At 35.7% G+C, this 25,971-nt stretch overlaps 1 protein-coding gene across 3 annotated transcripts in view; it reads right to left on the bottom strand.

Annotated features, from left to right (window-relative positions):
* LOC133525191 (prothoracicostatic peptide-like) overlaps positions 1-25,971 on the bottom strand; it is a 111,345-nt gene that overhangs the window by 47,308 nt on the left and 38,066 nt on the right. For 2 of the 3 annotated variants that reach the window (XM_061861467.1, XM_061861472.1), the window contains exon 1: positions 3,737-3,755. The exons of the other annotated variant lie outside the window; for it this stretch is intronic. In XM_061861467.1, the coding sequence (XP_061717451.1) occupies positions 3,737-3,739 (3 nt within the window). In that variant the 5' untranslated portion in view covers positions 3,740-3,755. Of the gene's footprint in view, positions 1-3,736; positions 3,756-25,971 lie in introns of those variants that run through there. 3 annotated transcript variants of the gene reach the window in all.

Here is a 25,971-nt window from a genome sequence, read left to right as displayed (position 1 = left end):
TTTTTTAACTATGATATCTAAAGCTACATAAACCAATTACAGGGCTAGATAATATACTTAATCCTATTGTAAGTACAAAGTTTCAGAGCAATCTAGCTAGTTTTAAAATGAGATCGTAACTACGTTTGTATCAAGAACCGAGCTTGCTGTTGAATATGAAAAATAAAAATGAACATTTTCAAAACTCTATGTGCATTTCTGAATATAACCCATAGTATGTATAACGTAAGCGACTGCTACCTATACATATAATATTTGCTCCTCAGGAGCTAATGCCGCTAAGCAAACAAATAGTAATTTTAGCCGAGTGTACACACGCCAGTAACTGTTATGAAATTTCTACATCGGATATTTAGAACAGAAAAGGAACGAGAGCAATTTATGGATATGTATATGTACCCACTTGGCACACATTATCACATCTGTGGACCAAACGACCCGGGTACAAATATACATATACATTTATACATCACTTTTTTTTATTTGAGTCTCATTCAAGTACCAAAAAATCCTCGCTTGCAAAAATGCAGTGTAAAAAATAGCTTTTCATTCTCGTAGCTTTGCAATGTCTACAGGAAAGACGTGAACGAGTTAACCATGCTATAAAATGTATAAGACCGAGTTGGTAAAATTATACAAGTTTCAATGAATACTGTAAGAAATAAGAATGTTGTACGCTGTGCCACGTTATACATTTAAAAATAAGTACTGCGAAGTTTCGTGCATTTCATAATAAAGAGGCCTCTAGGAACAACCCATCAGAAAGATTGCTAATAGAATTCGCGAAAACGAAGTATGCATATGACAGCATATACATGTGCGGCTAAAGTGGAACGAACTGTACACGACATACGACGAAAGTCAAGTTCAGTGGTTAGGATAGGTAACCGAAAATTTGCGTTATTTAATTTTAGGCCAAGTCGAAAATCATACAATTTCCTTCGTATAAAAATCCGTTTGATCGTCCTGCAGTGCCATTCTCTCAACTTTTATTGGGCTCAAATCAAAAGTGTATTAAAAGAGAAGAATGAACAGCTAAAACATTAATAATACTAGCAAGAGATGGGCATATATGAAAAACGGGTCCATAAAAAGCTGCATGCTTCTGAATGTGATAGGCAGAAGCTGCTTATCACTCGAACAGAAAAAAATAATAATAAAAACTCTCAATTATCTAAGTTTTAAGTCTCCTTTTATTGTAGTTATTGCAAAAATCTTAGTTTGTTCTCAATCCTATCAGTTTATTTTCATTTTATTTCGATACACCCTTAGGTATCTATATACATAATTGTATTCTAAATACCTGTGTTAGATTCTCCATCGCGTCCAATCTACTGAGCTAATTTTAATGAATGCACTATGAATTTTTATGTCGCAGGTGAAAAATGAAATAAAAATATGCCTGAGTATAGTCAGGTTCAAGTATTGAAATGATTAACTAAACCGCCACCTACATTATTGCACCAAAGTATGTATTTATTACACAAAAAACGTACACCAAAGCCTAACTTAATTCCAAGCAGTCAACCTTTCTACTGGAAACTATTAATAACAGGTTGAACTCAACAAGCAATTAATGTAATCCAAGCAAACTGATTGCCGAGCCGAGTCGCTAATGGCTCGATTATCGCCGATTTGTAATCGATTCCAGGATTTACTGAATTAATTTAGGCAAGCCGCTAGTTCTCGGATTAGATACATTGATTTGGAACAAGACTATCGGTGGCATTATGAACGCCAATAAAGATAAAAGATAAAGATAGTCTATTTTCCAAGTAAGCATCTGACAAATCGCTTATGAACCTAAAATAAAGCTACACCGGCTCTAACCCTCCTAAATTGTAGGACCCAATATGGGACCGGCAAGAAATTCGGCGACATATGAGCACGGCCCTAAGCGTAGCTATTTTTGTATGCTGCCAGTAATTTTAATGTTTTCAGGTAAGGTTTACATTTAACGCGTAGAAAACGTCCTGCGAATTTAAATATAACGTTCAAAGAGTAACAAATTGGTACCAGGAAAATCCTTTCGTTTATTTTAAAACATGCATGTGGGGTAATAGACGCAACAGTGTTCCATTTGGCTTTTCAAAGTTTTTATATAAGCTAGCATATGTTGTGTCTGTTCAGAATTGAACGCACAATTTAATATATTAAAACTATTCAGATTCTTTTATTTCTTTGTTATATATAAAACATGGAAATAGTTAAATAACAGATAGAAAATAATTAGTTGTCAAATATTAAAATGTAAAAGATTATGTGAAGTTCAAATAAAATAATTTGAGTTGTTTGACAGAACAACAACAACAAGACACGGTTAGAACCAGGCTAGCGATATGGTTTCAAATATGCATTTGCAAATTTTTTATAATCTTGCCTCACCACGCATAGCAGACGAAACAGTTATTGAAAAAACAATTTAATTTAGCACGCGCCGATTTTTTTTCTCAGACATTTTTTTGAAGCATGTCGGTATTGTCGGTATGTCGCATATTAAAAACAACAGCAGCGACAGAAGAATTACTTAAAGAGTTGACAAAACGTAACTTTTTAATGTAGCGTTCTTTTGGTTTTACCACGAAGTATTTTAATATCAAGTACCGTTTTAAGATAGGATAACATTTGAGTTCTTATGAAACAGATGTCACAGATGAGGTGGATTTAAGGCTGCCCAGAAAAGCTGTAAGTTTCAAACGGCTGTAATTTAATTTCGTAAGCAAGACAACTACGACTTTCTTACAGCGATAAAAGTTTTATTACTATATTATGTATTCCAATATGAATAAATCTGGTTTCACGTAGGCGACGTTACACCCGTGAATAGAATTGGTGCGTTCTATTGACTGTTATTGGGCTCAACTAGAGAACGTTTTAAAAAGGATGGATAAAACAGCCAGGAGAACTTTAACAACTGCAGCAGGTGATGGGCGGATGGAGGCAAATAAGTTTATGGCAAATTTTTTTTATGTTTGGTAGAAGTTTTTATCGCTGACTATAATTTTCTTTCCACAGGCAACTAATACTCATCGAGACAATTCTAACAACCCCAAATACAATTAGTTTGCATTGTTTTATCACAGAGTTCCCATGTCCACCTGTCTCCATCATCAGATCAGCTCCATATCATCATAATATTGAATTGTCATCCAATTTACTTATGTAAGTATTCAAAATTTCAGCTCGGTAATCAAATGTAGCTTCCAAGATTTGAACCACACTAACATGCTAACAGGGCAAGTTAAATAAAAGCTGGTAAAACTGTAAAACAGTCCTGAATGCGCCAGGGTGAAGCTGCTTAACCCTTTTCCAGGCATAGTACGATTTATCGACCACATACGCGCCATTAGAATTTCAACTTTAGCATTCCGATTTAAGGTTCAAATTAGATTACACTTACAGGAAATGTTACTCGTCTTCAAATGAATCATCAAAGCTGGATTAATTGGAATATATTTTGATTTTTTGGGAAAACCTTGTAGATTGGTGCGGCCTGGAAAAGGGTTAACAATCTTACAGAAAAAAATTATAATTAACTAAATTAAAGCAGCGTTTCATTGCAGTTATTCTAAAAAGAAGTTTCTTATAGATGGCAGTTTTTTGAAGTTTACTTGTATATTCAGGTTCCTATAATTGCATTCTGCACGCGAATAGTTGCTGACGTGAAGACTATTTTTTTATATTAAACGAGTAAATAATATAATATGTTAACTAGGGTACTTAACATTATTCTTACCATAATGCCGCTGTGCTTTACTCAATATCCACGACAGGGCCACTTACCTGAAATATAATGACAGTAATACATTAATTTATTGTAGTCATTAAGCCTGACATGTCAAAACAAAATAAGTTAACATTAATTTTACAATGTAGAATTTGTAGAAAAAATTGATTAGTAAATGTAACGAATTTAGCTGAAAAAATTAATGCAATGCTATTGATCAAAAGTAGTTGTATTTAAATAATATATACAAATATATGCCAATTTTTACGAACTTTTAAATATTGGATTGATTCATTGTCCTACAGAAAATACTATGATTTTTGAAACTTGTATAAAGTAAGTTCAAATAGAACTTCTTGCTTTGAAGACTTAACTACTAGCACCTAAGGTAAGGCATATCGATTTGATTGAATTATTTATCACCCATTAGTAGTAGTGAGTACAATGCACCGCTATTTGTGGCAAGTTGTGGGCATTTTATATATATATGCAATGTTTTCAAGATGAAGCATTGAGGAAAGCAAACCGCCTGACTTTATATGTTGACAAAATGTCAAACGGGAATCATAAATGCTTTACTAGCGTTTGCCCATGACCTCGTTCGCTTGTCTCACTCAGATCATGATGATTATGATGGTTAAAAACTATTCTATGACCTTCCTCGGGCCTCAAGATATCTCCATACCAAATTTGATCTAAATCGGTTCAGCGTTTTAAGTATGAAGTGGTAACAGACAGACAGACAATTTTTGCATTTAAAATATTAGTCGCTAAAGCAGGGATATGTAATAAAATAATATATACTAAAACATAGTCGTAGTCGTAGACGTCAATTACGGCAGCAGTAAATAAACTCATTATAAAATTATGCCAGAAAGGAAATTTCGAAAAATTCAGCAGAAACAAAATCACGTATACACTCAATAGCAAACAAAAAGGAAAACAATTAAAGAAATATTCAGAACAAGTGACCCGTTTTGCAAAACAAAAGATCCTATTTGGGTCTAGCTCTCACAGGTAAGTAAACGTGCTACAATACCGCCAAGACTCCAAATTGTCGAATTATTCACACCCAAATCACGTGTCGCGCACGCACCGCCGGTAATTCTATTACGCACACAATTATTGAAGGATTATGGCATCTAGAACACGCACAATACATTTCAATGGCAGACGACTTTGACTGGGAGGAACTTAATCCTTCTGTTTCTTGGAACATGTGTGAGGGGTATAATTAGACATCTTTACGCTAGGGAACCTACTAAATTTAGGAAATTGAATTCACATGGTACCGTACGTTGAATGGCTAGAAATGATTTTGATTTTCCTATAGGTAATAGATATAATGCGTGGACGTGACTGAATTAAAATTATCAATATTTTATTCAAATATATAAGTTTTCGTGGCAAAAACGAGTGCTTGACAAAATGAAACACCTATAAGTCTGCTATCGATACGAGTAAGTCTTAAAGTAATATTATAAATAAAATAGCATCAAGAATGCAAATCAGTTAGGTACATATCGACATATACATATTTCACACAAAATATTTTTGCTCTATTTCGTTTGTTTTATACGCTGGAGCTATATAAACAAATTACAGGCATATATTATTAGAGGCAAAGTTTCATTACAATTCAACACGTAGTTTTAAAATAACGATTTTCTATTTGTATGGGAACGTAAAATTCAGCCGAGCTTGCTGTGGACTCTTAATACCCCTTTTAAAATTGTTGTGCTAGTACAGTCATTATATCCAAAAAACCCTACCCGTGAATAATTAGTTCTTGGATTTTTTTTCCTAGGTCTCTGGGGGGGGGGGGGGGGGGGGGGTCACTGGGAGTGTAAATTCAAAAAGTAGACTGAATCAGGCTCCTGTGTATATTCGAAAAACGGTTTTTCTTGAATAGCTCGGCCATTGTTGATTTTACAGTAAAACCGTGAGGACCGTTTTTCAGGTTTAATTTCCAAAATATAAATTTTGGGGGAAAAAAGGTGGGAACCAAAATTGTTCAGAATTTGATTCTCTACAACTTTGTTTCTCTTCATTCATGCCGTAAAACGTGGAACATAGGAGATAATGATAATATTTTGAATTTGTCGCGTTTTTCAGGTTTAATTTCCAAAATATCGATCCTAGAAGAAAAATTGTAAGGACCAAACTTGTAGAGAATCAAATTTCCTACAATTTCTGTCCTCACGGTTTTACTGTAAAATCAAAAATGGCAGATTTATTCAAAAAACCGTTTCTTGAATATACACAGGAGCCTGATTCAGTCTACTTTTTGAATTTACACTCCCAGTGACCCCCCCGAGGGACCTACGAAAAAAAAAAACCAAGAACTGATTATTCACGGGTAGGGTCGGTTTTTTGGATATAATGACTGTACTATATTCTTCAATTCGAGATTAGTCACAGAGAACAAAGAGAATAGCATACGCAATATATTATTCGAATATGTAAATCAATTCGATACAAAACACGCTCGAGGATGAATTTAAATATAGTATCTTTTATTTTCACCAATTGGTTTCAGCAAACAGCGAATTGGTGAATGTCACATGTGTCCCGTATTTGCGTTTGCGTGCATGACAAACAAGGCTGTTTGCTTTGCTTCAGTTACGTACCTACCCGTAGCCGCGCCGCAAGTTATGTGTTTAATTTATTTTCGTTTGCGTTCATAGTTTTTGTGGTATTATCGAACGTGTCATATCACTGGACAGGGGCTAACCGTTAGTGTAGTGTATATTTGCAGTTTTCGAAACTGAACTCAGGAAAAAGTGAATTTAAATGGTGTCGGTTTTTTTATAGTAAATAACGACGCTTAGGAATTTAGAGTTCTGTTTGTATTTCTTTTGTAGCAAACTCACGTTTTCTGTTTAACAAAGTCTGAGTAAAGGAATTGGATAGCTAATTAACAAATAAATTAACTGCCAGATAAAACTACTTTAAGTTGTAAATTGGCAAGTAGCTTTTACAGGGCTTTACTTAGACATTGTGCAACAGGTCCATAAATGTGTAAAAGAATCCTAAAATAAAACCTATTATACTAAAGTCCCAGAGTATTTTTTGCAGTTTTGACTAAATTCGATTAGATTTTGTAAAATATCGGGACCTAGGAGGTATTAACTAAATTTAGGAGCTGAAGTGAAGTGAAATGCTGATAAAGTAACTAAAGTTCCAGTGTTGAAACAAGTCCCTGACTGGCAGTTCTGCTCGGCGGTGGGCGGAAGTTGCTGGCTCCTTAGTTGGGGAAGTCAACATGATATCTCTCGTGTTGATCGTTGTGTTGGAAGGTGAGTGTTTGTTCAGGAGTTATAGATTGTGCCCCTTATAGGGTACAATACGATATTTTAAGGAAATTTTGACCACCCCATGACGTCATCTTTTTGTACTTTTAGGATTGTAGGCAATGAGGTTTGAATTGAGAATTGCCTATAATCTGGTTTTAAAGGGTAGTGATTATAGATATTTAGCAGTTTACAAAATATCAACCCGGACTATGACCATTTTCTAGTATTATTAACTTGTGATATTATGTTTCGTCTCATCTATAAAGTTTGGATTTTCAATAATCCGAAAGTTAAGGCTGGCTTTCAATACAAGGTACGAAATTAGATAGGTACATTTGTTTAAAAAAAACTCAAGTGGAGTCAAAATTGCGTCCGCGTTAACGAAAACATGCAGTTACCATTCACTTTATTTAAGGGGTCTTCTTAATTTTTATAACCCTACTCCTCCAGACCGTTTTACGGAAAATTACAAAATGTTAGAAACGTTTTCAATGATTCCAGGAAAATTTCATATGAAATCAAGGCAAGAGTTATTATGGAAATGGAACGAAATTATGAGCAGATTCATAACGCGTGTATGTATAGGTATTACATAAAACGTGAAAAGAAACATAAATATTTTAATCAGAAATTGAAACACTTGAGTAAAATAAGATTGTTTCCTTATTTTTTCCCTCTCGTATTTTGTAACAATCACCCTTAAGCCTTTTAAAGCAATCTTACATTATCGAAGCATTTTCCCTCGCCGTTTTGGTTGAATTGTGTGAATTTTTCGTTTTATTTACTTAAGAGACACAAACGCTCGGCTAAGCCTGCACGTTGCAAATATAATTAAATAAAGCGACAAACCTCGGTCGAGCATAAATGAAACTCTATTTATGCTCGATCGAGGTTTTTTTAGAGGGTACCGAAAATCGAAATGTTGTTATTTGTCTCTCTAATTACTCTGGCCTATTTGAGTGATAGAGAGAAAGAGAGAAGTTATATCAGAGGACCGGTCTGGCCTAGTGGGTAGTGACCCTATTTGAAGCCGATGGCCCCGGAGGGCATTTATTTGTGTGATGAACACAGACATTTGTTCCTCAGTCATGGGTATTTTCTATGTATATAAGTATGTATTTATATATATAAATATGTGTATATCGTCGCCTAGTACCCATATTTTTACTTAGGTTGATCTGTATGGTAGTGGTCGGAACCGTCCGTAATTACGCGTGTTCAGCCTGAATTTCTTCCGCGTTTCATCCATCATATTTTATCCGTTGTTCGATAAATATTTGAAATATTAACCGCCTATCCGCGTGACGTCTGCTGATTGGGAGATTAAATTTTTGTTCTAGTAGTAGTAAATAGGTACTAAGTATATTTTTTGCGACTCAATACGTAAATACATGAGAATATTGCTAGTAGAAAATTGATTAGATTTGATTCTCTTAATTTTGCGATGTCTACAGGAAAGACGCGAAACGAGTTAAGCGTACAATAACCCAGTTCTACCATAAACTCATACGATTTGTAAATCAGTCCCATGTCGGTGGCAAACAAGCGTATTGCTTATCGCAGGGCCTCGGATTGTAAGCGGTTATCGTTGCCTATTCTTGTTTGTGCAGGAGTTGTCAACCCTTTAAGAACATAAATAAATCAAAATAAAAAATATTTATTCATATTCAGTCATAAAGAAGTACAAAAGAAAGTTTAAATAATTTATTGAATATCTTATCCGAATATAACGAGTAACGAGTTAAGCTTACAGTTACGAAATAACTGTTGAGACATTCAGGGTTTACTATACATTGGAATTTCATAGCGTTAGTATTGGTAACCAAATTAGCTTGAACCCTAAATCGATCAACAACGAGTCTGCGACCGTACGTATAAACTCGTACAGTTGGAGCGAGCAGAAGGTAAACACGATGAAAACATCTGCTGATCCGATGATTACCACCTACTCGCACGTTCGACGACCACGAGGCTTCCGTCACTACGATAAATTCAATAAATATTTACTATTTAATATATCTAAAGTTCTAAACAATAATAATACATGGTGTAGTGCATCGCTCATGTTCGCCGAGGCAGATGGTCTTACGCGGCGAAAGAAAACCGTCTCGATGATGGACAGGCTTAAGGACAGAGTCATCTGCAATAATATGTAACTCTTAGAAGGCCGCAAAAATATGTAAAACGCTCTTATTGCTCTACAAATAAGATCGTGTTAGATGGCTGAATCAACTTTTTTTGTAGATGACGGTACAGTCAGCATCAATAGTAGCGGATGAAACAACGAGCCAAAAGTATCTGATATTCTAGATAACTTTTCCAAATATAGATAAATCTCTAAAATTTACATTCAAAAGTATATCTTTTATCGTCTTCATTGTTCTATATATAGAAACATCACATTTTGTTAAGCTGTTTCAGAATGGTAGATACTTTTGAAACCTTGTTTACTCCGCTACTTTTGATACTAACAGCATTCTGGAGGTGATTGCTGATTGCAGAAAGGTACGAGAATCCTAACCTGGTGCATTGAAATTGTTGTGTTGGTTATGTAAAATGTAGAAAATACTTTGTAAAAATGTACGTACATATTTAATTAACATTACTTTTTCAAACAAGCGAGCGGAGCGAGGTTCTTACATTCAACTTGGAACACATGGCTTGTTAAGGGCACGTCGCAGCATTTCGATGTTTTATGAGTGAACTATCAGAGGATAGTTTGTTACGCAATAACTTAAGTAAATTTATTCTATACGTGTTATTGAGGGCAATATATTCTTGTTAGTTCTAATAAGGTTCTAACATACATGAGCAGGATCGATTAAAGGGTTATAGAGCTAGAAGAGCCTAAAAGGCCCAAAAGCTTTTTGTGAGGGGTATAGTTGTGCCGTCTCGAGAACGTTCTCCGTTTACTATGTGGAATATTCTTGCACGAGACCGGCAGCCAACCAAACACACAAAAACAGAAATATTTTCAATTATTTTCTTACAATTAAAATTAATGGCATTCAGCAAAACACCGTGTAAGTACGAAAAATATTTATAAAAGTTTTTTGTTAACGTATTATGTATAATTATCTACATAATTATTTGTATGTTTTGTGTATGTACACAAATCTATCATATATCTGCTCAGTATTTTCGCAAAGTCACTTAACTTAAAATCGATTATTTCCTACAAAAAATCGTTAAGCCTATTAGCACAAGATAAATGGTTTGTTTTCCATACCCACCACTATCAGAAATAATCTCAAATTTTGTTCACGGGATTATGTATCCCTTCCTAGTTCCCTACACGGTTTTCCTATTAGTGCTACCTATTACGAACACCTATTAGCGGGAAATTTAAATACAGATGAGGTGAGTCCGGAACTGGGTACATTTATGGATACAAACTAACAGGGTCAATTTTAGTAATGGACACACACATAATAACGACGGCGGTTATTGTTATTATTTTGATAAAAATATCCAGTCAAGTGGACAATTTATTACTATACTAAACACTAGGGTGTTCCTGTCCATCTAGAGCAGAAACGTATTATTTTCTGCACACTTTTTAAAACAACAACGACCCACTTTCAAAGCATGGGAAGTGAAAATAATATTTGCTGGCCCAATATCATCAGTGGAGCAGTGGGAGTGGGGGTGTGGGTTGTTCTATACCCTAACAATGGTTTAATTATTTCATACAGCAAACACTTCAATAATGAAAATCTCTCAATACAGTGCTTTCACAACTTAAAGTCAATAAAAATTAACTTTTCATTTCAACTACTAATTACAATCATGAATAAACTGGCTGTTCAATTGTCAGCACAAAGCCTTTTGTGTGTGTTACAGAACAATCGTAGGCTAATATTTTTGTTTAAGCCCAATAAACTGCCCTAAAGGGAATTATTAATTTTGTGGAACTTATGAAATCTATCATCCTTTGACTCGAAGTCCAATATTATGGAGAGGGTGACGTTGGATTCAATGAATATTTTAAATCTTTGCTTTGAATTGTGAAAAGACTTTTTTAATTGAGTGAAATTTTACATGACTATATTAAGTAATTTATGCGTATATTAGTATAAAATCAGTATGTAATGTGTACATTAGCACTAAATCCACCATACGTATGTTTTGTGCAGTTAATTAAATTATGTAAAATAAACATATAACCTAAACACACCGCCGTCATTATTGGGTGTGTGTTGTGTTCCTGCCGGTGAGTAAGGTTGCAAGAGCTCAACGAGGATGCGAAGTGTTAGGGTCGACAACGCGCAGGTACCTAACTCCTCTGCAGTTGCAGGCGGTCATAGACTAAGGAGACTGCTTACCATAAAGCGGGCCGTATGCTTGCCACCGATGTAGTATAAAACAATTCTCGATTAGTCAAAATATAGTACCATAAAGGTACTTCTGTAGGGCTAAGATGCTCGGCTCTTTATCATTTGTCACCATGTCTGTCACGTTCTAACAAGTATGTAAGCGCGAAAGTGACGGGCATAGTGACAGGTGATCAAAATGGAACCATGCTGCCACCGCTGTTAAGATTTGACCTCTAAAACTAGCCGATAATTAAGTAACCACCTAACTTCGACTTCTATCTACTTCCTACTTTTAAAAACCCTATAATTATCTGTATTTTCATTCAGGCTTTGCATGCAACATATAATCGCTGTAATGCGCAAATTGAAACGGAGGGAACATGGAAATACTTTTCAGTTTGTCCTCACTTTTGTAACTAGATTTTACATGAACAGCAGCATCAAAAATACATTCAAAAATATGTAGACCTTTCCACCTTACTACCTTGCAACAAGGAAGTGTCTCCAAATGTTCTCTGAGTAGCCACCAATCTGACAGTGACAATAAGTAGAGTGAACGGCTGTTCCGTGTTCCATCGGTTCTATACTCGTAGAACGGCAAAGTCCTTGGGCGCTTGAGGCTGACATTTTGTTCGCTAAGCCTGTTTCGGCGTACACGTCTGCTACATTTCGTCGACACTAACTCGCTTTAAATTTTACTATTTGTTTGAGTTTACAAAGGTTTATAAATAGTTAAATACATCCTTGGAACAACTGACAGCGACAATAGCGAAATGCATCTTACATCGCACGCACCGATTTTAAAGCTAAATTTTTATAGACTCGACTCTTTGAAGTCATCTTTAAAACTTTACTATTTGTTTATGGCTTTAGACTCTCATCATAAACTTAAGAGCTACGCTCTTGTCGGTGAAGTAATCTCCGATGTCTTTCTTCCCTTAGGCTTTTCCTTGACAGTTTGATACGATACGACATAACGATCACTTTCTCCTTCACTTGATCCATATAATTATGTCGTTTTTGGCTTCCCTCTCTTCCTGATTCTTTCCCTTACATGACGGCCTTGATGTCATCATCGTGTCGTAATAGATGTCCCAACATGCTCCCTCTTGCATTTCCGTTTTTCTTGAACTCTACTTAAGACCTCCTCGTTAATTACTTTATCTGTCCAGCTTATTTTTTCCCAGTTTGATTTCCTCTAAACGGGCATTTCTCTTTCTTGAAAGTTTACTGTTTTGACGACCGGTCTGGTCTAGTAGGTAGTGACTCTGCCATGAAGCCGATGGTCCTGGGTTTGAATCCCGGTAAGGGCATAAATAATAATAGGGCATGTATTTGTGTGATGACCACAGACCCATATTTGTTCCTGAGTCATGTATGTTATCTATGTATTTCATACTTACTACTACTACCCACAACACAAGCCTTCTTGAGCTTACCTCTACTAAGTCCCACACTTAGTCAATTTGTGTAAGAATGCCCTGGAATATTTTTTTTGACTTGCGACCTTCAAAGCAACTCAAAGCGAGATAACATGCTATGTCATTCATTATATGGTCCTGTCGTGTATGACTAACGGCTAGATTCAAACATACCTTCAATATTGTCGTATCGTAACAGGTAGGTACATGGTATCACTTGTAATTAATGCAAACGCCATGTCAAGTCAAGATCAGTGATTACTGCTAATCTGCTGTTACACGATTGTTAATAGCTTGATTATTATGTCGATCTCGTGTAGGAAGTATAGTGCTTCTTATTGCATGGTTACCCTAAACTATTACTACTACAGAAATCGGGATACTTGCAGGTACTCTGACCTAACCAGTTCATTACGATGCTTCCTCTTTGACAGCCTCAACCCAAGTGAACGAGCCTGTCCAACATTTACCGTATCCCCACCACCTGCTAAAACTACCGTGTTTTGACATAATGTTAAATCGTGTTCAGTATAATGTTATTTTTCCAACTACCCCTGTATTAATCGGGGTAACATAATAATGTTGTCACGGTATAATTATTATTTAACTGCTATCTTAAATGTAAACATAAATAAATCATGACAGAAGTAACTTGAAATGAAACATATCCGCAGTTGAGTTTATACAAAAATGGCCCCCGCCCGCGGCTTCGTGTAAGTAAAAATCGGTATAATTTTTTAACCCCATTTTCACCCCTGAAATGTAACGTTTACGTTACATAAAATAGTAATTACATAAATTACTTAAAATCAAACAAAAACTATACAAACAGCGGTGGCATCATGGTTCCATTTTTATCACCTGTCACTATGCCCGTCACTTACGCGCTTACATACTTTTTAGAACGTGACAGGTATGGTGACAAATGATAAAGAACCGACAATCTTAGCCCTACAGAATTGTCATAATGTCATTTCAAATGTAAATGGTTTTGCCGAATACGACGCTTGATTTTATTAAATTTCTTCATGAGTTCTTGACTTTTTTTAACTTAGTTCAAAAAAGGAAGGAAGGTGGGTACAAAAATGCTTTTGCTTCACCCACCTTCAAAAAAAAACTGATGTGAGATCGGGCGAACTTGTGGTCCCCAAGTTCTGTGTAAATCTGCCAATTCACTGATTTAATTTATTCCGCACTTGAACAGCGATATGAGGCGGTGCACCATTTTGCTGGTACCAGGTCTGGACGTTATGAACTTTAATCTTCAAATATCCTTTATTCAAGTAGGCCTAGCAGAAGCTCTTTCGAATTGATTGTGAGCCAGAGGCAAACTCATTCGCAGTAAAAAATATTGTAGTTGATCGTAGTAAAAGTAGTTTATTATTTTTATTAATTTATTTGACGTGGCGCTCAACTTCAAATTTAGGTTTAAGTTTGAGGTTTGACGACGGTTTGGTTTAAATAATTTATGGGCTTAACCTATTTACAAGCCTACAAACAAGTTTCATTACTTACTTGCCAATGACAAATTCTGAATATCATAGCTGTTTATTACTATCACGGAATATAAAATGTTTTATTTTCAAATGAGTTGGCGTGTAGAATTACACGCGATTTTGCTTTTAAATGGAACAGAATACAGAAATTAACGCCATCATTGTTGAAATGCAATAATTTGTGCGTTGTGGTGATTTGTTTATTATGTTTACGATAAGAAAATGACGTTTCATGACCTCCACTGGTGCCCAATTCAAATATAAATAACCGGCCAAGAGCATGTCGGGCCACGCTCAGTGTAGGGTTCCGTAGTTACTCTTCCGTCACAATAAGCTAAACTGGAGCTTAAAATATAGTAGATTAAAGATTATTAACGTCGATAGTACGTCTTTTTACTATGAAGGGAAAACTTTTTGCGATAACTCAAAAACAGCTAAACTGATCATGTCCGCTATAGTTTTCATTTAATGTCTTTCTTAAGCTCTACTTCCACGATTTTTTTCATATTTTTTGGACCTATGGTTCAAAAGTTAGAGGGGGGGGGACACATTTTTTTTTTCTTTCGGAGCGATTATCTCCGAATATATTCACTTTATCAAAAAATGTTTCTTGAAAACCCCTATAAGTTTTGAAAGACCTTTCCAACGATAGCCCACACTCTAGGGTTGAAGCGAAAGAAAAATTTCACCCCCACTTTACGTGTAGGGGAGGTACCCTAAAAAAAATAATTTTTAGAGTTATTGTACGACTTTGTCGGCTTTATTGATTTATATATCCATGCCAAATTTCAGCTTTCTAGCACTAACGACCACGGAGCAAAGCCTCGGACAGACAGACAGACAGACAGACGGACATGGCGAAACTATAAGGGTTCCTAGTTGACTACGGAACCCTAAAAAGGGTTTAGCCGAGGAGTCAGGGGTAAGGTTGGTTTCCGTGGTTTTCCCCTACAACAAGCCGTATCCAACCGTTTTACGAGGGTCGTAGCGTAGCCGCATAGGCACGACCTGTGGATGGTTTGGACACGAGATAATACGGACCATGCAATTATAATACTCGTAACTCAATGTGGACATTAGCCAGTTTAAAGCTTTGCTTCAGGGTCGGATACGTACTGTAGACCTAGGTCATATCTTAAAAGTGGACTAGCTTGTAAAGTTTGAAATAAGTTTAATACGAAAATGTCCAGGCTGGGCAAAGTTTTCAATATAGATCAAAGTAGGAGGCGTAATTAAACCGCTACAAACTATGAAGGCTGAAAATCGACCGGCTTGTGAATGATTAATGCAGCTCCACGGTACATAAAACTTAGCAGTGCTCATATATCAAACGATGAATAATCTTAAATTATGCTTTAAATATGGAAGGGTATTGGATATCGGTTAAATGTATTGTGAATGTGATCAGTTTTGCGGTTGTTACTGTCCATATCATACATACTCGTATCTCGATAAATTGTTAGTCTGATGAGTACTTAAACTGTAGACTACAAGGGTAATTACTATAGTTATTGGCAACTGCCTAGTAATTGGCCACTCCTAACAAGTGACCAATAACTATAGCAGTCGCCCTACATACTCATAAGTCATAACATAGTGGCCTTTTTAATATCTGATTTAAGGTGTGATTTGTTTTTGAAATATTTGACATTTATTTTATTTTTCGTTCATCGTGTGAATACTCGATAAATAAATATATCGTGATTAGCGCTGAATGGGCAAAGTCGGAAATTGACCTCGCATTCAGGCCAAAGGTGTGAAATGTATATCTCGCATGCTACCTAACCTAATTATTATTATAATTGACTTAGCCCATTCAGCGCTAATCACGACACGTTGTCGTTTTGTCTCTACGAAGTATTTCTTCTACATACCGGGAAACCTATGTTATCGGCTACGACGTAGCGCTACGAGCTACGACCGTAGCTCGCCGGTGAATGTGTTAATCAATGACTCCAGCGCGCATGAAACTTCTTTCACAATGATTTAACCTAAAACAGCTTGTTTTATGGGTTTTTTCTTGGTTAACTGCTAAGTTCTCCGACTGTGGCAAGATGTCACAGGCTCGTAAAGGGCCTCATTTTTCACAAGTTGAAAGCAACTTTGATTGGATGAAGGTCGTAACCAGCTTCCGAACGAGAAGAGATGGACAATTACATTTGTTTACGACGTCTTATGAAATTTATTACTAGCTTAGTTATAGGTTTAGTGGAATTCCTACAACTAAATCAGTTTACATCATTTCTTTAAGTTACTTTATTTTTGTCGGTGGCAAATAAGATTAAGAAACACCTGGGCTTTAACCGCGAATATCGAAGTTCGTCAATTGCGGCAATTTTTCTCTGTCACTCCAATTGCGTCTTAGTGAGAGTTATAGAGAAAAATCCCCGCAATTTGCGAATTTCGGTTTTCGCGGTAGGCCCCCTAGTACGCGGTCACCGTAGCCTATGGACACATGTAACTCCAGAGGAGTTACCTTAGCCGTAGCCTATGGACACATGTAACGATAGGACCACAACACTAACTATGAGTAAGGTCTAGTGTTATTTGGCTGCAGTTTTCTGTAAACTGGAGGTATTTGCCCGGTTGGGTTCTGCTGGAATGACACAAATCGAGATGACATTCACAGTGCTTATTTTCACTTTCACATTTAGCAAGGTATGGTAAAAATGTATTTTAAAAATGCAAACTACTTTAGTTAGAGAATTCCTAACTTACTATTTAACTGTCGATTTATACTAGTAGCTATCTTAATTTTTTACATATTTTTTGAATAGGAATAGCAGACAAATATCTGTATCTAAATAATAAAGCCAGAATGTAGTGAAACGTCGGCGGTGGTCGGCTCGGTTTTTAGCGTTTCCATCTCGCGCCTAACGAGCTGGTAATGAGGTACGGAAGCACTTTAATGTGGCTCCACCTGGCGGAGACGCCGTCACACTTTTCATCGCTCTTAGAAAATAATATGGACATACTGCTCCAAGTCCCGTTAAAGTAAATAAAATGTGGGAAAACTGAGAAAGTTAAAATTAGTGTCTTATTGATAAAGTTAACAAAATATAGCAAAAGCATATGTAAATAATAAAACGATTATTTATTCAAAACGAGCTATATATGGAGTATATGGACCCTTTCCCCAAAGGGAAGATCAGCGCTAGTCAAAATGCCAGCAGCTGAGTGGGGTCCACCCCTTGACGTCGATTGTTAGTATTTTGTCTTTTTTACTGTGTCTCTCTTATTTAATAGTAATAAACTATTACTTGAAGGCGCTAGACAAATACTTTGGCAAAATAGATACTTTAATTTTTAACAAAGTGCTCCTACCCGAGTTTTCGGATGATAATATCACATTTATTGCATAGTATTAATGTTTATTTATAGCTTATTTAATTTACTGCGAGGCAAGCTTCAAAAGTACGCAATGTCATGAAATGTACCTTCCAAATAATAGATTGAGAATTCCAGAGAGCATTGTTTCGTTATCATTTCGTCTGGAGAGGAATTATTGCCAACAGGTTGTCTTATTTAAATTTATATGAAAAGGCACACGTTTTGTTCAACATTTGACTTTTGTGCTCGTTTTGTTATAAGTATATGGTGTAACTTTGCATCTATCAATTTAACATCGTAAATCTTAGCTTCATTCAGACATATAACATAAATATCAAATGTGGGAAAAACAACTATGGAACCCCATGGGTAAAGGGATCACTTGTTCAAATTTCATGGCGGTTTTGTACTGTAACCTGCAATAGTTAACTTTAAACTTTGTCGGAAATAATGAGTAAGGATAGCGGTCGGTATAAATCAAAAGTTTAACTGAGGTTTTACAACTTTGTACTTGTATATAATTATGTATTACAGTGATAAAAATCTATTAGCCTAAACGGTCTAAACTATCTCCATTCCATACCAAATTGTGTCTACCTAAATCGTTTCAGCGACTTAAGCGTTTATTACTAAACCGGTCTTCTTCTTCCTCGCGTTGACCCGGCATTTTTTTAAATTAAAATATATAAATAATACAATTAACAAAACTAAAACTACTAATATAAAGTGGCGTGGTACCGAGGATGCTGCCAGCATTTCCTCGCTGGATCGCTATGCTCAAGCGTTGGGCGAGGAAGCTGCCAGCTCTCTTATCCCCGGTCCCATCCACCAGCCGTTTCGCCAATTGCCGGTATAGGCCCTGTGCTGCAGGGCCCCACGGACCAAGAGTCTCGACTCCAAATGCAACAAAGTTGTAGTCGTATTGATTACTGATGATATAATGTATCTACACTCGTAATTATCACAAATAGCAAAAAATATCCTCTAAAATACACATTTCTGCAATTTTTCCTATGTCACGGTGAAAATTGACATCCACTAAATGATATCAATACCAATTTCCACTGAACCAGTAAGTGTATGCCAATTATGGGATGATTGCAAAGGCTTTCACGCTGTAATCGACTAAATTATCGCGATGGATACTTGATTAACAGTACAGCTGTAGGATCTATGTCGGAAAGTAACAGTACAGCTGTATGACCTATACCGGGAAGTAACAGTACAGCTTTAGGAACTATGTTGGGAAGTAACAGTATAGCTGTAGGATCTATGTCGGGAAGTAACAGTACAGCTGTAGGATCTATGTCGGGAAGTAACAGTACAGCTGTAGGATCTATGTCGGGAAGTAACAGTACAGCTGTAGGATCTATGTCGGGAAGTAACAGTACAGCTGTAGGATCTATGTTGGGAAGTAACAGTATAGCTGTAGGATCTATGTCGGGAAGTAACATTACAGCTGTAGGATCTATGTCGGGAAGTAACAGTACAGCTGTAGGATCTATGTCGGGAAGTAACAGTACAGCTGTAGGATCTATGTCGGGAAGTAACAGTACAGCTGTAGGATCTAACTGCTGCTGCTGCTGCTGCAGCTGTAGGATATTGGAAATTAACAGACAAGAGCTAATCATAGCCGTTTTATTAGAGGGATAATGCTTAACGTGCATCAAATGTGAATTTTAGGTTTCATTTATCAACTCATGTGTTTAAGACAACATGTTTATTTATATAGTATACATATGTGTAATCATGCGATTTACACAATATATTACTGATTACTGAAAGGCATTTATAATATATAATGGTGAGATATTGGGAGCTCTAAATAACGAATTTACATGGTAGCCACCCCACTGTAAGTTGTAGGTAAAGTTTTGTAACATCGGAAAATTAATGACAAGGGGGTGACAAAACGGGACTCTACTTCTAATATACTAAGCCTCGACTGTCTGCCTGACCGTCTGTCTGTCTGGGGGTAGAAACATTGCTTAGGAGAAAATTAGGCGTTGTAGTGGACAATAATTTACGAGTACAACTTGTTCTTATTTTAATTCAACAAAAGGTAATAAATAATATGTCAGATCATGTACATAATGTATCGTGAAAGCATAGTTAAAAATGTTATTCTTATCTTCTTGTCAGGCATACATATTAGTTTGTAGCTAATCGACTTCGACCCAAGAGCGAAGATATATTTCAACATCAATCCATCAAACTACTATCGTGTTATAAGTTCACTTGTAGCTAAATTTGTCGGAAGTTTCCCAGAAGAACCATAAATATCGTTACGAGTCAGAAAGTCATGAGGTTTTCAGATGAGGTTATATTACATTGCATTATAAATTATTGTCACTATATAAGAATAGAATAGAATATTATAATCGTCAAGAGTAGGTACATTATAAACTACACGATAACAAACAATATAAAACAGTTCAAGGGTTCATGTATCGGTATTTGAGCGTATATTGGGTGCCTAATGTGTCTATGTAACTTAGGCACATTCACGGAATTTCATTTCTGCTATACTTCGTACCTTGTCACAGTGACAATCAATATGAAAGCCGGTAGGAAACTTATATTATTGCCACCAAGACAAGGTACAGTCACGTCTGAAAATATCGATACGGACTAAGTGACAAAAATATGTATACACTAACTTAATATAGGGGCCATAAAGTCGTGTATACATATTTTCGGTACTTTTTCGTACCGATATTTTCATACGTGACTGTACGATGCGGCACAACAAACAAATAACTGGACCGTACGTACTATAATTATTCAAAGCTTTTTCTCAAGAACTTATATTAGATGCTTGTCGGTGTGATTAATGAATATTAAATATCCATGCAAAATGACGCTTTCATTATGGTCGATGAGAGTGATGAATTACATTGAACGGATGGAGGGACGGACGGCTAGACGGACTTGGTCATGGGGTCCCTTGTCTGTCAATACCTAAAGCGCGCACACTGTCTATATGTATAGGAGTAAATGAGATAGCAATGTCGCATGTTACTGGGCCTGGGCAAGGAAATAATAAGAATACTATTGAAATAAAAAAATGTGGATTATTTGTGTAATATTACTCGTTAGCGGTTAAGGTATAAATGTACAGATATATAACCGTTTAATGGTGATTTTAAAACAAATCTATATTGCAAATATTTTCTATCGAGTTATCGAGTACGGCCACGGTCTTTGAAATATAATGAATGCTAACATATATATTTTTACTATACTAAAACAAATAGTTTTTTTTTTAACTGCTTAAATAACATAATTTTCAAGGAAATTGGGTGTTGACAGCCCCTGAAGGGTCTCACGAACCCGCTGCCAAAAAGCGGCTTCCAAACAATTGAAGTTACGCACTCATTTTAAAACAACATGCTTAAATCACGTGAAACTTGGCGTGAACATTTACGTAACATATATCTATGTCTGGTACTTGTTTCCGATATATGTCTGGTACATAAATTTCATTATAATATGTATGCTAGTCCTAAGGTATGTCTTTTGGCCAATAGTAGCCTGAAAATAAACTTCTCTTTCTTCTTTCTTTCAATAACAGATATGCTTAGTTTTGCCTTCTGGAATCAACCGATAAAAAGAGCGTTTCCGCGTTGGTAAGATGAAAAATAAATTGTGATTTTTATGTCAACAAAACATTGAATATTCTGTCCCATTAGCGTTGCCTACAAAAACAAGATTTCACGTCAACATCAAGCTTTGACTTGTAACTGACATCTGTTAATTCTCTCATTTTGTGTGAAATTTCGTGGAAATAGGGCGTTATTTTCATTAAAGAAATTTAGCTTACAAACGATTTTTTACATACCTACTTATTTATTTTTAATAACATGAAGTTTACTTTTATATTTGTAAAATAGTGATTAAATAGCGGTCATTATTTCCAATAATTAATCAGTGTCTTGTAAGAAATTACAAAAAATAACATTTTTTAAATGCGAAGTTCATTATAATCTTTTAGTGAGCCGGTTTTGTAACAAACACCGGGGCTAATAATTATATGTACAGTCAGCATCAAAAGTAGCGGATCAAACAAGGTTTCAAAAGTATCTACCATTTTGTAACAACTTCACAAAATGTGGTGTTTCTATATGTAGAACAATTAAGACGGTAAAAGATATACTTTTGAATGTACATTTTAAAGATTTGGAAAAGTTATCCGGAATAGCAGATACTTTTGGCGCGTTGTTTCATCCGCTACTATTGATGCTGACTGTACCTACTTTACACCTTCTTATTTCTATTTTTAATATCATTCAAAATTCAAAATTCAAAAATTTATTCTGCAAGTAGGCCTCAAGGGCTCTTTTACAATTTTACATTGATTATTCTGTTTTCTTTTAACAATCACTATATTGAATCAATCATGTGAATTGGCCGTATATTTACGGATAACGCACGAAGTCAAGTAAGGTAAGATTAATATAGGTATCGCATTATAAGGATACTGTAGGCAATCTTTCTGCCCAATTAAATTAATGCGAGAACTATAGGTAAGTAGTTGGAATGAGTAACATCTCCATTCAACTAGTCCTGCATCGCAGTCGCCCATCAAACGCGTATCAACTAGTATCAAGTCCTAATCGAATTAACATCGAAGGCTTCCTTTATAATCTAATTCTACAGTACACTAGTCGTTACCTCTTTCTTTCGAGCGAGATCGTTTAAAGTAACCAAAGTAGACAGATAACATATGAGTTATCATTACTCGCTTTTGCCCATGACTTCAATGAGTAGAACTAGTTAGTTTTCTAAGGGGGTGAAATTGAATCCTAAGGGGTTGAATTCCAGCATTTAAAATATATTTTGCGATTTAAAAAAAATCTGAGACACTTTCATCAAAATTAGTCAACCGTAGACAAATGTGTGAAAAGTAAGAGTAACTCCGTTTGGATAACTCCATTAATGGGATCGATTCACTTAGGGATATGTTCACGCAAAACCTGTGCGAAACTGTTCGTATCTTTCCAAGTAGCGATATGTTCAGACAAAGTCTGCGAAACTGTCAAGCCTCACCGTCGTTTATAACGTCGTTAATCACTGACGGGTACGCACCGATGCAATATTAATAGCTTGTCACTCTCAATAGATCCAGCGTATGTATTGGCCAGTCCAGTAGATATTGGCCATGTTCGCGACTTACAGTGTAGGTATTGATGCTGACGACTCTTGATATCGGACATATGATTGATTAGAGATTATATTAGATGTCAATTAACAGTTTTGCTGATAGCAGTGTCTGGCGGCTATGCTGGGACATTAATTTTCAGCACACAAAATCGTAAAGGTATTTTTTATTCTTCAAAAACTGATGAGAAAGTTGCTTTTTATCCACAAGCGTGGCAAAGTAATTACATGTAAGTTTTGAGTTGTTGCCTCATGTTGGCTGGCAGAATAGACATTGAAATGATGACTTTGAATAATAAACAATTATTAACGATCATTTGGAGTTGATTTGTATTTATTTAAAGTTAGTAGGTATTTTCCTCTCGTTGGCGTGGTAAGAAAATGTGTTTCACTCACAAGCAAAGTTCATTTAACCCTCGTGCCTTGAAAACCTCGAAGTGGGTCAGTTTCGCTTTCGCTTGTTCAGGTATCAATATTAGCACGTGGAGCTAAACAACAACTTTGTTCCCTTCTAAAACAAATAACTATTATTATAGTGACGCTACATCAGTTCAACCGCTTTACAGATCAAAAGTTCCCGTTCCTTTGGTTTCTCCAAAAATGCAGGCTAGTCGCTTGCTCTAATAATAGATCCAGCGATGCTTGACTAATACCAGAAATAATTAAGTAATTATTTACTTCCGTTTGGTTTACGAGTATAAGTTTAGTTTATATTTGAATACGGAATTCGAATGTGAACCTTGCAAGCTCTAATTGGAAGATGAAATAGGCTTAGTTTACTGTGTGTATTCATATATACCATATTCATATTGCTGCTTTTCATATATGTTAGTGTTCGATCCTTTCGCATTTTCTCAATTTTAGGGATAGGTTCGCCTTTGTACGTAACATTATTTTTCTGTTTTATGTTAACCTGTTTATGTGCAATAAAGTGACATACATACATACATACATATGCGATTTATAAAACTTCTTCAAAGAACCTACAGCCTGATTCTAATTTTAATAAACGTCAAAAAATAATTTTATTTGAATATGATTTGCGTGGGCGGGACTTTAGAGTTGGATCATACACAATTTTTTGCAAACTTTTTCGTGTCTTTCCTGTAGATATCGCAAAGTTAAGGGAACTTAACAAAATTTTTACGCGGTACCTTTACAGGCGGGATACATTGTGTCAGTAGGTACTTGCGACTCAATTTTGATGGAAGATTCTCCGCAGAATTGACCTTTTGTTTGAAATGTGCGGAAAGAGAAGAGTCGTAGAACGTATTGGTTCTCATATAATCCGCGACTCTTCTCTTTCCGCACAGACTATAACTAAATAATGTGATTCAAATACCAGTCTGACGTCAGTTTACTCCTACTTTAAAATTATCCTGCTAGAAGTCATATTTCACATGCTCGTACAACAGATTTTGTAAATGTTGTGGAGTTCCACTAAGAAAAGTATTTGGGTTTGGAAATTCAACTTCTAATAGTCCTCAATGACTTTTATCCAAGCCGTGGACGGAGAGATTAGTTATGAAGAAATGATGTGGTTAATTGGCTTAATTGCATCATAATGTCATAGTCCACATACACTTTCGTACTTAAGTAGTAATCCGCACATTTCTATTCAATGTTCCTTAACCTTTATACGAAAATTCAGAGATTTTTCCGGAGAATAATGTAATAAATCAATTTTCTACGTGACGAGGTTACGGTTAAACGCGGTACGACTGCTGAATGGCAATTTAAGCGACCGCTAGCATCTCTCCAAACACGGACACAACGGTAATAAGACATCAGTTCTATCGAGTATTGAGTATACCAACTTATCATATTTTTTTTGATACAAGATTTTATTTATCTACACACATATCATAAACCCTCTATGATGCCTTCAAAATCTGTAAATAATGGCCAACATTACGATAACTGTTTTGTTACAAAAAAAAATCTTATCTGTGATGATGTTGTAATCTGTGATGATGTTGCTTCATAACTACATTAAAATCGATTTGGTTATGACATTCAAATTTGGAACATCTCCGAAAAAAAAGCAATTCGATTTGACCTCTATTCTAATATCAGTCGAGATGCCTTTTTGTTCGAAATGAAATGTCAGTTGCATACAATTTTAACATATCTCGTATGTTAGTTTGTATCGAATGGTACGCAAATAGGTCCCCGACTCTAGTTTGACTCTGAATGAAAAAAAAAACTACAAAAGCGTGACATGCGTGAAAAAAGTTTTCATTGACCGCCATTTGACGTACAGTTTATCTTTTAATTAGTTTTAAGAATAACATTTGTTTTGTTGTTTTTAAAGTAATTATAGCAAAAGTTTCGTGTAAAATGAGCTATAAAAATATTTCGGTTGCGAGTTCCGCCAAGAGAGCAATGATGCCCCAACGTTGCCTGTAATTTGGGTTAGTGAATATATCATAGAAAAGTTATAATATGTGTGTAGATAAAATAGTGTATGTAACTGTACATAATTAGGCATTAGAACACTCGTAGAATCCTTTTAAGAAACTCACTTCGTTCGTTCCTTAAACCCACATTCGTGTATTTTAATGCCTTTTATTATGTAGCAGTCACATAAACATAAACTACTATTAGACAAGTTTATATCGAAAGTAAAGTACTGGATAGCTAACTTAACTGCCAAATAAAACTTTCTGCAAAAGTTAGCACTTTATCTACCAGATAAGCTTACGTATTTGATGATTGTGACACGCTAACGATGACTTTACTTGGACATTGTGAAACAGGCCCTCAGCCTAAGAAGCGCTGGTTGGAGGTCCTGATAGTGGATATAGAATGGAAAAGAACATTCTCACACCTGAGGATACCGAAGACCGGGAAAAGTGGAGAAGATTGAGTAGGAAAGCGGACCCTGGCGCTAGGCTAGGAAAATGCTAGGTTGAAGAAGAAGAAGACAAGCTTATATCGGCGACTGTACTGTTCTTTCTTTCAACAGTAAGTTAGTCGATTGTAATTTGTAACAAATCCAAAATCAAGATATTTTTCTATATTTAAGCTCATTTTAAATTTCAAGGCCACTATTATCAAAAGAAAAGTGCAAAAAGTACTGTGCTGTATTATTTGTATTGTTTCTGTATTGAGATGTGCAATAAAGAGTATTTGTATTGTAAAAGTAGAAAATTTCCTTTTCGCACATATATTGTACGACCTTCTGCAGTACATATGGCCCTTTAAATTTTCGATATACGTACG

Source organism: Cydia pomonella, chromosome 14 (genome assembly GCF_033807575.1).
Source record: "Cydia pomonella isolate Wapato2018A chromosome 14, ilCydPomo1, whole genome shotgun sequence".
Lineage (NCBI taxonomy): Eukaryota > Metazoa > Arthropoda > Insecta > Lepidoptera > Tortricidae > Cydia > Cydia pomonella.
The sequence above is the reverse complement of the archived record's forward strand: the minus strand, read 5'-3'. Positions and strand labels throughout refer to the sequence as shown.